The sequence below is a fragment of the Stigmatopora argus genome, chromosome 3, assembly GCF_051989625.1.
Source record: "Stigmatopora argus isolate UIUO_Sarg chromosome 3, RoL_Sarg_1.0, whole genome shotgun sequence".
Taxonomy (NCBI): domain Eukaryota; kingdom Metazoa; phylum Chordata; class Actinopteri; order Syngnathiformes; family Syngnathidae; genus Stigmatopora; species Stigmatopora argus.
Genome location: NC_135389.1, coordinates 21,214,196 through 21,229,228, shown reverse-complemented (window position 1 = coordinate 21,229,228; position 15,033 = coordinate 21,214,196). Strand labels below are relative to the sequence as shown.

The 15,033-nt window shown below is 41.0% G+C and overlaps 1 protein-coding gene across 1 annotated transcript in view; it reads right to left on the bottom strand.

Annotated features, from left to right (window-relative positions):
- Positions 1-1,682: 1,682 nt before the first annotated feature.
- fbln1 (fibulin 1) overlaps positions 1,683-15,033 on the bottom strand; it is a 32,149-nt gene continuing 18,798 nt past the window's right edge. Inside the window, exons 16-17 of the mRNA XM_077595398.1 lie at positions 14,795-14,935; positions 1,683-2,234 (exon numbers count right to left, since the gene is read on the bottom strand). Coding sequence (XP_077451524.1) covers positions 2,095-2,234; positions 14,795-14,935 — 281 coding nt within the window. The 3' untranslated portion in view covers positions 1,683-2,094. The remainder of the gene's footprint in view (positions 2,235-14,794; positions 14,936-15,033) is intronic.

The following is a 15,033-nucleotide window of genomic DNA, read 5'->3' as shown; positions in this document are numbered from 1 at the left end:
AATGAACAATTTAATAGAATTACAGTCTTCCCTCGATTATCGCGACTTCACTTAACGCAAATTCACATTTTTCTGCAAGTAATTATTTATTTATTTTTTATTTTTTTTTATTTTTTAAAGTTCATAAAAATGTGAAATCCACGCTAAAACTGGTAAGCGGAAGCCACTCTTGCTACTAGAACTCACCACTGAAGAAAAGTTATAATAGGGTCGACCTTATTTTGGGATTTGTTTTTAATTATCTCTATTAAATTGATGATCTAATTAAATCTATACACATTGCATTTTTTTTTTTTAGTTTAAGTAATGCAGCCATCTAGAATTCTAAACAGCAGTCGGATTTTAGCAGCAAATTCTCTCTTCACAATAAATATAGATTATTGATGTCTAGTTTACATTAACCGGGATACTCGAGGGATTACTGTAGAAATACCGTTTATTTATAGGAAATGAACGAATGAATACTCATCCATCAATTCATTATCTGAACCAGTTTATCATCACTAGGCTCGCGGGGGGTGCTGGAGCATATCCCAGCTGACTTCGGGCTAGAGGCGGGGCTCACCCTGAATCGGTGGCTAGCCAATCGCAGGGCACGAGGAGACAAACAACCATTCACACTCATGCCTAGGGGCAATTTGGAGTGTCCAATCAGCCTACCATGCTTGTTTTTGGAATATGGGAGGAAACCGGAGTACCCGCAGAAAACCAAGGCAGGCCCAGGGAGAACATGCAAACCCCTTTACCCAGGTGGACCGACCCAGATTTGAACCCAGGACCCCGTAGCTGTGAGGCTGACGCGCTAAGAACTCAAGCCACCGGACCGCCTGAATGAACATTTGAATCCAAATTTCCATTATCTTGGTGTAACAGCAAGAGTGAAATCCTGGATTCTGAAGAATCGTGGACCATCTGCCCGAACGCCGCCTGTCGTCAAGTGAACTTTACTGTCTTCACTTTGGCTTTTAAGGCGCTCTTTCATGTCAACCGCAGGCCTGACCCGCCGCCCTCCCATTTCCTGCCAGGAGTGCTCTCCAAATCCATCACAGCTGACGAACGCCTCGGCCCGCTATTGTCTTTGAAGCAACGGGAGGCTTCGGCCACAGCCATGATTACAGGCCCGCCGTTAAGCCGCCGCCGCCGCCACTGATGTTTGACAGGGAGAAAAATTCATCTTCTTGGCCAATTAATGAAATTTCAAATGCCACAACATTAGCGTGGCGACCACGGTGCCACCTCCGCTTTTTGCGGAAATCCTCCCTCGCCGCGAACGTGTCCGTACGCACGCAACGGACTATCTGGAACGGATGCCGGTGAGGGCGCCCGGAGGCCAAAAGTGTTGACCCACGTCTTTGCCGGAGGGAAGCTATTATTTGGCGCCAAAACAAACAGAATGTTCCAAATGTCACCATGGAAACTGACTTTCCACAGACCGCTGGGAATAAAAAGTCCCGTGGGCCCGAGATAGCTGTGTTTGCAGCTTTCTGTTTGTCGGCTAATATTGACACGTCTCGATTTGAAAAGTTGTAATCAAGCGACCCGTTGGCGGCGTGATTCCAACTCTTGCGCAACTTTTCAAATGTTAAAAACACTTCCGATATGAATGTGTTCATATGATTGAAAGTGGAATCTGGACTGGAATTCTTGCAACATGTTTGATGAATTGGAGAGGACAAAAAAACTACGTAAAATAGTGTTTATTCCATAGAAAAAAAAACATCCAAAGAAATAGTGAACGTTCCAAATAAGAAAACAAAAAACAAAGTGTATAATGTAACATTAACAGTCTTTCAACGACATGCAGTTTCAGTTTTTTTTATTATTTTTTTTATTCCCAAAGTATCCTGTTTTATTAGCGTAATGTTTCTTCTTCTGTAGCTCAGTTACACCAAACGCAACACGGAAGTGTGCCTCGGCCTGAGCGTGTCATCAAACGAAAGACGAAAGAAGGGCGGCTGATAGCGTTTCAACTTACAAATTGTCGGTTCAAACTTGAAAGTTTCTTCCGCCTTAGCACTGACCTAAGCGTTGATACGTTTAGCATTAGCGACGTATTCAGTGTCGACAGCGGGCGAACCGAGAGAAGGGGGACTCTCAGAACCAGAACTCCGACACAAAGACGTAAACGTTGATGATGCTCTGGCCCGAGTCGCCTTGCGCCGTGACGTTTCGCATGGACAGTTTGAGTACCGTCGTCAACGGGCCAATCAGCGGCTTTACTTGCCGGACGACTCCTGAAAAGCAAACATGAATAGTTCAGGACACAATGTTTCCATATTTGCCTGAAACAAGTATTAAACCCAGGACTATAATTAAAAATATTAATAACACTACTAGTCATTTTTGTGGATAATAGATTGCAACTGTGTGCAAGAGTTGAGTTTGATTTATTTACTAAGGGACAGCACATATTAATGATTTTTTATGTTCATGTTAAAGAACTTAAAAATATAAATGTGTAAGATGGTGACAGGACATATTAATGAACATATTTATATTCATGTTAATGAACATATAAGTAGATTAGATTAGATAACTTTATTCATCCCGTATTCGGGAAATTTCATTGTCACAGTAGCAAGAGGGTGAGAATACAGACACAGAAAAATACATTTTAGACTTAAATAAATAGGGAATAACTAAGTTTATAAATAAATTAATAAGTGAGTTGCTGAAATATATATATGTAAGATAAATATGTAAGATTGTAGCCGAGGGCTAATTTCCTTCTTTAGTCCCTTGTGTAGGTTGAAGATAAACGATGACACACGCTAGACATACAGACACAGACACACGTAGCACAGTTTTAGACAGCGATTTTGTTGGTCTAACAGCCAGGCTTTAAGATGATTGGCCAAGAGGTTCAGAGACGGTTCATGTATGCTAATTGCTATTGATAGCACTCACTACACAGTCACCTCTCGAGCCAGCCCTTGTTGATGTCTAGGAATTTTTTGGTACAAAATCTTGCAAATGGCTGTACTACACAACATTGAGATTTTATGCGACTGGCACGGCACAATAGCAGAAACACACGGTAATTCTCCTCCCGCTCTCTTTTCCCTAATCTTCCTCCAAAGGGGGCACAGGCCGGCACTGTGGCCCACCATGGTAAATGAATCCCATGTGTGTGTGACGGAGGGGAGCGGTCGCAGTCACGCGATATAGCCGCCCAGGCGCTCCTATGGGGATTGGCCTTAAACGGCAAGAAAAGCCGCTGTCTCTATCGCTTTGTCACTTCTCCTCTGCTCACGTCTTTTTAGGAGTTGTCAGGGGGGTGCACAAAAGGTTGGGGAAGATTCTCATGCTAAGCCCTCCGAGAAATGGGGCCAGTTCCTACCATGTTTTGGTGTTTTTCAGTTCGTGTTGCTGTAGTGACGGTGAGATTTGTTGGTTCATAAGGGCGAGACAACCTGAATAGAATTGGAATCAGATACCTTAATTTGATTCTGAAATTATGTGATGGTGGGGATAGATGTCCAATTAGAGGTTGGGAGTATGATTTTTTTTTTTTTTTTTTATCATTCTCTTGTGAATTTAAGTAAGTTTGTCAAATGAACTTGGTTCGTTGCAGCTCCCAAGTTTAAATGAATTGGACAGTCAACGATAGTTCATGAGTTCATAAAGGTTTTGTATTGGTCTGGTTTCAAGGTAGCGGATAGATGTTTCAGTTTCTGGGTATGATGACAATTAGGCTTTTTTGTCGAGTCAATGATGACAAAGTTTATGTCCTATTATTATTATTATTATTATTATTATTATTATTATTATGTGAAAAAGAGTGGCATTCCAATATTCGGAATGATATTTACATCAATCTAGATCAAGGGGGTCAAACTCGGGTTGGTTCGCCCGTGCATTAACGTCAACTCGATTTCATGTGGGCTGGACCATTTTAGATATAATATTTAGATTTTTTTTTTAAAGAACTGGATCGAAAGCCTTAAATATTCAGGTTTTTTTTTTTAGATTTAAATATTATTTGAGATTTTTTTCTTAGTAGTGTCTTTTAATTGTTTGTTTTTTCATTTCAAAAGGAAACTAAATATTTTTAATTGTTATTTTTAGATTTCACAAAATGCTTTTTGAACTAAAACTACAAAAAGAAAAAAAAGATAAACAAATTGCAATTATTGATTTAAAAAGAGCAAAGTCAGGAAATATAATCTACATCTCTAATCTTCATTTGAATTTCATCCTAAAACAGAAAGTCGGCACTCATCATTTACTTTCTCGGGCCGCACAAAATGATGCGGTGGGCCAAATTCGGCCCTCGGATCGCCACTTGGACACCCGTGAACTAGATCAATACGGCTGTTGGTTTGATTAAGGACCCAGTCATGACAATTAAAACTGTTAACACCGATGGACATTGTCATCTTTAGATATGTTTGGTCAAAAAGAACGACCTATAAAAGAGCTCAATTAGGTTCCCGTTTTTCGAAGAAGAAAAAAAAAATCACCCTGAATAGTCGCAGTGCTGCGAAAAGGCACTCAGTGGAAGTACTAACAGTAGTTCAAGATGTCAAAGCAATGTAAAGCTCAACATAGTACATCGTGGGCCCTCAGGGATGTCTTAGTACTACAGTACAGTCACTTGGAAATGGGCAAGACGGCAAGGTCAGGCTGTCCAAACACCCGCACTCCAAAAAAGGAGGCGGGATCTTTGATTTTTTGGCCTAGGCGCTGCGATATTTTCAGCTCAATTGAAAGTGAGTCAGAGTTACAGATCTCTCAAATGGCCCGTGTGTCACTTTTGGACAAGATGGCTCACTGGGGAGTGACGTCACCCCCAAAGTAGCCGAGTGGGGTTCGGCTTGTGGGCCGCGGCAGCTGAGATGATAAAACACGCATCGTTATGTTCTAACCGCAACTTTTGTACCACTGCAAGTGACCTTTGGAAAAGCAAAGAAGACCCTTAAGAGCAAAAAATAGGTTTAACAATGCAGCGGTGAAGTGAAAACTGGACTTAACTGCATGGCTCGGTGCTAATAGCGTCATCGCGTACACAAATAGGTGCTAACTGGCCTCAATATAATTATGCACTGCTGGTTTTAGAAGTTTTGAGACATCTCGCCATTCCCCAGGATGAGAACATCTTTCGAAAAGCTTTGATTGCGGGTGTCGTGGAAGAATTGTGTCATGAATACGACTTTTAAAGATAACTGAATAATTCTTTAGCCTACAAATACAAAAGTTAAAATTGTTTGTTCACCTTAAAAGTATTTTTTTAATGGAACAAACTTGATTTTTACAGACAAAAAGAGGTTGTTGTTGAGGGTTTATTTTTATTCCGTTATTACATAGAGCAAACTTTATGCAATAAAGGTTTACCGTATTTTCTCGCATATAAGCCGCCTCCGTGTGTATAAGACGCACCCTTAAAATTGTTGAATTTGACGTTTTGCCTCGTATAAGACGCCCCTGATGTACAATTTTTTTTGTTTGTTTTAATAGGGAGTACAAATGTGTTACTTTAAAAGGAAAATCTGAAGAAACATCATCGCACGTGGTATTTCGGAGATACTGTATCAATCGAAAGGATCGTCTGCTGGATTGCAAATTATTTTGGTCAATATCATAAGGAAGTTAAATTCGAAAAGGAGGTCATGTGAGCAGTACAACCAGGAAGTGTGTCCGTTTAACTACCAGTAAAAGGTAAGATGGTACCGTATTTTCACGACTAAGGCGCACTTAAAAGTCTTAAATTTTCTCCAAAATAGACAGGGGCGCCTTATAATCCAGTGTGTTTTATATATGGAAAACAAATTAAATGTGTCATTCATTGAGGGTGCGCCTTATAATGTGGTGCGCCTTATAGTCGTGAAAATACGGTGAGTTTTTTTCATGTTTTATGCAAGATATGTTTATTTTTTCTCAAATTTCATTCATAGACGTCTAAATACATTTTGATTAGCGTTTTATCTGTTTATCTTTTCTCTCTTTTGAAATATATGACCGTATCGGCCGCATTGTTTCGTCTTTGTCACCTTGCAGTTTCGTGCATGTCGAGTCTAATTTATGCGCATATAAGCCGTACCCTTGATTCAGTCATCATTTTTTTTAGCCACAAATACAGTGTATATGTGAGAAAATACAGTGATATAATTCCGAAAAAAATAAATTGGCAATACATTTTATTTTTTTACTACAAATCAATCTTATCATACTACAATTCTATGAGGTCTACAGTTTGGATGATTTCCTCTAAATTTTAAAAAATCGTGACCAGACGTTTGGTCGACCGGACGTTTGGTCGACCGGACATTTGGTCGACCGGACGTTTGGTCGCCGGGTTTGCTCGCTGTCAAATTATGACAAAGAGTTTACTGTTGATATTTTGATATTAAATATTTAGATATTAAACTCACTCTCTCTCTCATGATTATAATTTTGAGAGCTGGTTTCAACAGTAACAACCCGGCGACCAAACGTCCGTTCTACCAAACGTCCGGTCGACCAAACGTCTTTCGACAAAACGTCCGAGTACCATAAAAATTGAATTTCCCAATGTTTATGACTGCGCATTAGAGTAAGTTAAAAAAAAATTCTCGTATGGATTTAGTGATGACCGAGTTAATCATGTGATTTCAAGTACTTTTGCAGAGAATTGTATGAACGTAGACAAAGATAAATTGTGACAAGTGCCGCCGGTGAGTTACCGTGAGCGATGCCTGGAAATGTCTACATGAGCACAAGTATCTGCTTAGCTATCACTTGATCTACAGTACACGCCAAAGCCCGAGGACCACCCAAGAGAAGAGCCTCGTCTCGTTGTCAAAGAGCGCCTTGTCATGGGGGGGGGGGATAGGCCCCTCCCAGCGCTAATCTCCACTTAGTCGGACAGGTTATTCCTTATGAGCTTGGCGCTCTCTGGCGGGCCGGCCGCTCCCTCGTCATCATTCATGCCAAAAGTGACATCCAGCCGGAGTCCAGTTGCCGCCTCTTATCTCGTAAGCCCCAAACCGCAATTTCCAGCCCCTCGGAAGAAGTCACGTCTCACACGGGGGGCTGACATTCCGGCGCAACGCTGACGGCTACCTGCGCACAGACAAACTTTCCGCTTCCCCCCTTTCATTCGCCCGACTGTCCGTTTTAGCCACTGCCAGCGTCGTTTTTTTTTACCTAGGCGGAACTTATAAAAACCGCATTTGGAGGTTGCCACTTGCCTTGCAAAAATGAAGGGAATTTTGCCGGGGTTTGATAAAAGTTCAGAGACAAATGTAGCATTGTGTCTTCCAAGATTTGGAAAAGTCCTGCTTTAAAATGAAGCAAATAATTAAAAGACAGCGGTTGAGTAATGACACGTAGTACAAGTCCTTCCATTACAAATAATTACTCATGAAGAGGAGTCATTCCAGGGATGACTAAACCCTCAGTTTGGCTCTCGTTATATTCACGCATGGTGAAGAGGATGAAAACGGACTTGTCTCGTGCAAATAACCCTCCGCAAAACTTTGATTGATAGAAAAAAATCTCACTGAAAGAATACTTGGACGGAACTTGAGAGGTACTCTGATCCCCAAAATGTATCGGAGACATTTTGTGCGAGACGCTAAGCCGTCATACATGACAGCTGGGTGCTCTTGGATACCACTTTAGAAGGGGAAGTGGCTCAAGGACCAGATCCCAAAATGAAGAATAAACACTACAGGCTTGATTTACTGAGATCCCAAATAGTCAGCACGGAATGGCGTGTTTGTTCTCCGGGATAACACGCGTTCCTTGTTGAGAGTCTTGCGTGATTTGCGATGATTACCATCTTTGCCAAGAGCCCGAATAGCTGTCGGTCAAATGCGTATCGGCCCAATCCGACAGATTGTGCGTGGGGATGTGTTCGAAAGACACTTTGGAACCTTAGGTAGCGTTCATTGTTTTTACTATTTAATATTTGCTAGAGTAAATCATGTGCAAAATTGAAGTACACAGGCCAGCAAACTCTCCAAAAAGTACTGAGAGCAAATCCGTTTTTCCCGTTTTTGGGGGGGCTAGAAATCGGGCAATGTGGTGCATTCGAGTCTGGCAAGAGTCAATTTCAAAAACTTGTATTCATCAGTATACTGGCTATTGTTACGTGTATCACGCAAGCAATGCTTCAATACGTTCTTATGCAGTATGGCGAGTGGAAATACTTGTCTTTGGGGGGGGGGGTCTTGACTTGTAATTTTACTCAGCAATTTTGGAGCAATGAGAGGAGGATTAGAGAGAGCTCAGGTGTGTCTGTGTGGTTTACTGCCCTCTCCGTGAGCTACTAAGGCCCCTCAGCAGAGTTATTCTAGGGGGCCCCCGGGGAGGTCAAGGGTGGCTAACCACTTACTGTCAATCATCCCATCATCAACTCTGTACAAACATGCTCCTAATCCACTGTTAGTATGAATAATGCCTTCCTCCACTGTTTGTCTTTCCAAGTTTGACGGCCAGGGATCTTGGCGGGGGTGGGGGGGGGGACAACCCGGTCGGTAGAAATGAGCGGAGAGAGAAAGCAGTCAGGACGAGTCCACCGAAGCTTTAGATTTTGCAAAGACTGGACGATTCACAGAAATGAAAAATTATTTTTCATCGTACAGGCTGTGAGAGAAAATTTAATTAATTCAGGGAAAGGTGTACAGCAATCCCTCAAATATCGCGGTTCATGTAGACCAGACATGGCCCGGGATAATCGAAAAATTGCGAATTAAGATCACCCCTATCCAAAAAAAAATTTCAGTGCTTAGGCCTAGTAGCAAAAGTGGCTTTTGCTTATTTTCACATTTTTATGTACTTTAAAAATTTTCAAAAAATAATAACAGCGGAAAATAAATCACAAAGTAGTAAATTTGTGATAAGTGAAGCTGCGATAATTGAGGGATTACTGTAGTTGGGTTAGTTAGCCCAGCTGTGAGACCCAATATAGGCTACCATATTTTCACGACTATAAGGCGCACCGCATTATAAGGCGCACCCTCAATGAATGACACTTTCATTTTTTTTTTCATATATAAAGCACACTGGATTATAAGGCGCCCTGTCTATTTTGGAGAAAATTTAAGACTTAAGTGTGCCTTATGGTAGTCTTGTTTTAACTAAGCCATAGCCTGAACTGAAGTCTGAACATTCCAGTCGGAATCCATTCAATTCTTATTATTATTTCAGATTTTCTCTTCAAGAAAGATCTGGAAAATATCTGCCACTGCGAACAACAGTTTTTTGGGGGGGAAATGTGCTTTGAGGTGGCTCAGCATTGTGTTTACCTGAGTGGATTTTATTTGGTCGACTCCGAGACCGCGGTCGTCATGGGTGTTGCTAAGTGTTTGTAAATGCTGAAGAGCTTTTTTTGTGTTTGTACAGATGTTACGGTCGTCATCCCAAAGCGACAGCGCCGGGCGGCCCAGTGATGGATGACGGCGAGCTGGGAAAGGGAGCCCTCGCCGTTCAACGACTGCGTGCAGCTGACTCCTTTTAAGCAAGTGAGCAGAACACAAAACGACCAGCGGCTAATAGAATTCTACGAAAAGCATTTTCTGCTGTTAGCAATGAATCCCGGGGATTTCTGTTTGCCTTCCGTGTCCCGTTTACAATCCAAGAAGGCTCCAAAAATAACGAAAGCGAGCTTGATTTCATGCGATTGTTCCGTCTTGGAGCCGTAATGTCTGCCCCGCGATCTCCATCCCAGCAAATGCTGGGGATACTGGAAACTGAGCTTCCTTTAGTGACACGTCAATGGCTTTCGTAGAGTGCGGACGGAACCCGCAGCATCTGCACTCCAAAGTGCCAGCTCGCTAAATCAAAGTAGCGTGCGCTTGGATTTCTCGGGATGGGCAACTGGTGTCAACATGCGAGAGCTGCATCTAATAAGGATCCGACGGGGGCCCCGCATAAACGGGCCTTTCGTGCGGTCGTTACTTTAAGTGCTCTAATGTTCGGGAAGACACTGATGCTTGGCCCGCGGGTAACGGAACAATACGTCCCACCACATGAAGCTAAGCGCCCAGAATGACTTCTTTTGCATTTTTTTTTTTTTGATGCAGTCTCTCCGCATCCGTGTTAGCGATCAAAACACCAGCAGGGATTATTCACGAACCTTCAAGACGATGCTTTCAAGATAGTTTAAGCGCCATTCATTGATGAGTTAGATTTTTAATAAGGAAAAGCTCATATTAATAAACATATTTATATTCATGTTAATGAACATGTATGTAAATATGTAAGATTGTAATTAAGGGCTAATTTCCATCTTTAGTCCCTTGTGCACACGTAGCACAGTTTTAGAGTGTTGTGATCGCAATTTTTTTCTTCTAATAGATGCTTTAAGATGATTGGCCAAGAGATTCAGAGACTGAAGTTCACGTATGCCAGGGGTGTCAAACTGGTTGGTTCGCGGGCCGCATTAACGTCAAATCCATTTCATGTGGGCCGGACCATTTTAAATCTAATATCTAGATTATTTATTTTTTAAATTGGATTAAAAGAACTGGATCAAAAGCCCTAAATAATCCGTTTTTATAGATCGAAAGCAATGTTTATTTGTTTATTTCAAATGGAAACAAAATATTTTTTTAAATGGAAAATGGAAAATATTTGTATATTTATTTTTAGATTTTACAAAATGCTTTTTGAACTAAAAACAAAAGAAAAAAATTGGATTAAAAATTGCAATGATTGATTTTAGAAAGGGGAAAATCAGGAAATGTAATGTACATCTATCAATCATCATTTGAATTTGATCCTAAAATAGAAATTTGCCACTCATGATTTACTTTCTCGGGCCACACAAAATGATGCGGCGGGCCGGATTTGGCCCCCGGGCCGCCACTTTGACATCGGTGACGTATGCTATGCTAATTGGTATTGAGTTCCAGTAATGAAGAGAGAAGGTGCTGTTGCTAATTTAGCATTCTTTCTGAAGGGAACTACACAGTCACCTATAGAGCCAGCCCTTATTATCTGTTGAATTTTTTTACAAATTCTAGCATTGGAGGAGGAGCTTTGTGATGGAAGATTTTGTAAACTAAGGTAGCATCTGCATATTTTACAGTATTGTCCCAGTTCAGGCATTTGTGTTTTTTTTAATATATCTGATAGTGGTGATGTGGTGGTTTTTGGCTTTCTGTCTAATACTTTCAAAGCTTGCTTATAAATGGTTTCAATTGGTTTTAATGTTGTTTTGCAGGCCAATGACCAACTTATTAGGCACTATGTGTGATATGATCATTGCGTCAAAATATAATTTTGCTGACTCAGGTATTAGATAGTTTCTAATGAACCTAAAATTGGTCAAATTGAATAGAATTTTATTTAGCGTGTTTTTTATCTGTCGTTTAAAGACAACTTGAGAGTCAAGAGTGATTCCTAGGTATTTAAAACTGGAGGAATTTCACTTCGAAAATGTAGTGGAGAAAAAAAATGGAATTATTGCTCATCCGTAATCGGAGGTTCCAAGCGTAGCTTGAGCTCGTTAGCGCACATCTGTTTCTTCACAAGGCTACAAGACACATACATAGTTGTGTGCAGCCACAATAGAGCACCAAGAAGTCACGTTCTCTCAAGACAGATGTGCCTGCTGACAGGCCATCCATCCATTCATCCATCGACGGAGCACACAAAAGCAAAACAAACATGGTGCCCAGCCATGTGTCATCCTTGGCCACACTTGGACAGATAGCCAAATAAAAGATGATGGCGGGACCTACGCCCACCAAGCATACCTCCAGTATTTCATAAATGAAGACCAAATGGGTGATGCAATACCAGTGGTGTGCCGTCAGGGCCTTCAAGGCCTTCTCTGCTGGCCTAAGAAATATCTGAATCATATATTATATTTTGTCCATCAATACTTGTGAAATAATTCCAAATGGTCTGTTAGCTTCCTTTCATTGCTGTCCCCCCTGGTTGCACTGCTTCCAGATGTGTGTTTTCACATTGAAGCATTTAACCAATCACATTTCAGCCATTTATTTGTTGCCAGGGTCAGAAATCTGCCTCAAGGCCTTCACAATCAGTTCTGCAGGCTCTGCTGCATAAACAAGCGTCGACAAGACTGTTGCTTTAACCAATCTGAATTTGATTTGGTGACACCAAGGCCTTCTCGCAGGCGTAGGGACACGTCATCGCTTTCACCAACTATGCTTGGCTAGTGATAGAGTGGACTAGCCAGAGCTACCAAAGTGTATCTGGAGTGAGCTGCACAAGCAAATATATTGTTGTGTTGATTTAATAGCGGTTTTGTCAACCCGCAATGGCTGAAGGAGGAGAAGAAATGGATTTGTTTGCAGATTTACTGTCAAGGCCATTTTCAAGACGGACTTTTCAAGAAAAAATAGCTGGACATCATTAAGAAAGGTCGGACAACTCCGAAGCAAGCAAGCTTGTCACAACCTGGAACGAACATTTTCAGCACTAAATCGAATAAAAACGTTTGCCAGAAATACGACAGGACAGGCTCGACTTTCAGCATTAGCTTCGATGGCAATAGAAAAGGAGGAAAGAAAGGATGATGGATAATTTGTACAGGTAAAAAGGATTTTTGGTGAGTAAAATATGGCTATATTCCTAAATAATATTTCAATTGTATGAGGTTATTATTGATGATTTTTTATGTGTCGCAAGCTGTAGCTGCAGTAGAGGTTTTATAGCCATAAAATAGTTTTTGAGGGTTGGATTGATTCGCTAGAAAATTCACGGACCGCCGCTGTGCAATACTATACGTTATTCCGCTGCATAGAAAATGGAAGAAATAGTTTTTTTTTGGACCAGGCAAGAACGACACGAAACGTCGCTAGGTTTTAACTGCCAGGCCGAAGACACTGAGAACAGGCCTTTGTCTTCTCGCTACACAATCAGGACTAAGGTCTCGGATGGGCCACCCCGCTGTAATGACCAAAGAAAACCTGTGTCACGTGCAGTTAAAGTCAAATTTTCTTGTATACCTTCTCGACTGGAACATGAGAGTTTGATTTAAAGAAAATGCTGTGCAGTGGAAACCTCCAAATGTGGTCCAAACTTCTAGCAATCAACAAGTCTTGTGGCATCGAAGGAACTCAACCAAAGTCGTCTGCTTTTTTTTTTATTTGGAATTTTTGTGGCCGAGAGGTAACACAATGAAATGGAACGTCTTACGCTGGATGTCCCAGAAGTCACTATGCACGAGATTTTTTTTTTCTTATTTCGGTTTAGGTATCGCTCACACAGAAGGAAGGCCGTTAGAATTTGACAGCTTGGGTTTTGATGTTTTGGTTTTTTTTTTAACTACAAGCATATCATTTCCCTGCCTATTGCTCACCAATTGACATTGGAGCAGTGTTGCAAAATTGACGCCTGGCAAGAAGTTCTTGTGTCCCTTGCAGAAGTTCAGTGCAAGTTTGAGAAACTTTATGGCTCGCACTCTTCCAACACCTAGTACAATTTACGCCATATATGGCAGGTTTCCTGAAATAGGATCTATTCTTGACAGACAGACCATGCGGCAGAAGGCTGGCGACTTTCAGCCACGGATGAAAAAGGCCAAATTTCGAGCCTAGAAGGTTTCCCCAATTAAAATCCCAATCGAGTGCAGGCAGGCTTTCATGGAGTTGTGACTCTTAACACCACCACATCAAATAAATGTTCGAATTCCGTCAATAAGCAAGGGTGTCATACTCGGGTTGGTTCGCGGGCCGCTTTAACGTCAACTCGATTTCATGTGGCCTGAACCAGTTTAGATATGATATTTAGATTTTTTTTAATAAATGGATTAAAAGAACTGGATTAAAAGCCCTGAATATTCAGTTTTTTTATAGATCTAAAACAATGTTTATTTTAGCTTTTTTTTAAAAATATTTTTAGATTTTACAAAAGGATTTTTGAACTAAAAACACAGAAAAAATGGATTAAAAAATGACAATGATTGATTTAAAAGGGGGGAAATCAGGAAATTTAATATACATATATACTCTTCATTTTAATTTGATCCTAAAACAGAAAGTCGGCACTCGTGAATTACTTTCCCCGGCCACACAAAATGATGCGGCGGGCCAGATTTGGCCCCTGGGCCGCCACTTTGACACATGTGAATAAGTATCACTTCAAACTGCTTTCCTAACATTGTACTGAGACAAATGCGCAAACAAAAATATCAAATATATAAGACAAAAAGTGAGTATTGCAATAGGGGTGTGGATGCTTTTCAAATCTCTTGAACAAATTTGGCTTAAGAAAAATAATGTAGTTACTCAAAATAGTTATCATTTTCCATTAACCAAGCCCAAATCTTAATATTTACCTATATGTACTTTGTACTTTGTATATTACAAGCTCTGAAAGTATTGGACAGAAAGCCAAAAATGCACCACCAATGTCAGATATTTAAAAAAAAAACGCTCTGAAACTGGGACAAGACTGTTAAATATGCAGATGCCACCTTAGTATACAAAATCTTCTGTAACAAAGCTCCTCCTCCACTGCACAATTTTGTGGAAAAAATACCAAGAAATCAACAAGAGCTGGCTCTAGAGGTGACTGTGTAGTTCCCTTCAAAAAGAGTGCTAAATTAGCCAAAGCACCTTCTCTCTTCATTACTGGAACTCAATACCAATTAGCACACATGAACTATCGTCTCTGAACCTCTTGGCCAATCATCTTAAAACCTGGCTGTTAGATGAGCAAAATTAATAGTAGTAGTAAACAAATATGATGGTCCCAAAAATATTTTGAGATGTAAACGACTCCCAAGCCAGAGCGACCAACCTGATTGTGTCCCCGCTTTTGTGATCCAGCTGGATATAAAATGCTAAAAACAACACACGCAATCACGGAATACGTACACAAAACGTTTGCTCACCCACATACAGTCCATTCTCCACACGTTTAATGATGTCGAAGGCGTTTTCCACGTTGCCCTCCAGGATGTTAAACTTGACGTCATAGCTGCCCAGACGGTAGGAACCGTAAGCCGGCACTGTGGTTCTCAGGAAAACGATCTCTGCGGTCACGAAACGAGAGAAAAATGGAGGGTATTTCAGGTCTTTTTTTTATGGAAAGGTCATAGAAAGGCTTCAAAGGACTCTGGACCATCCCCAC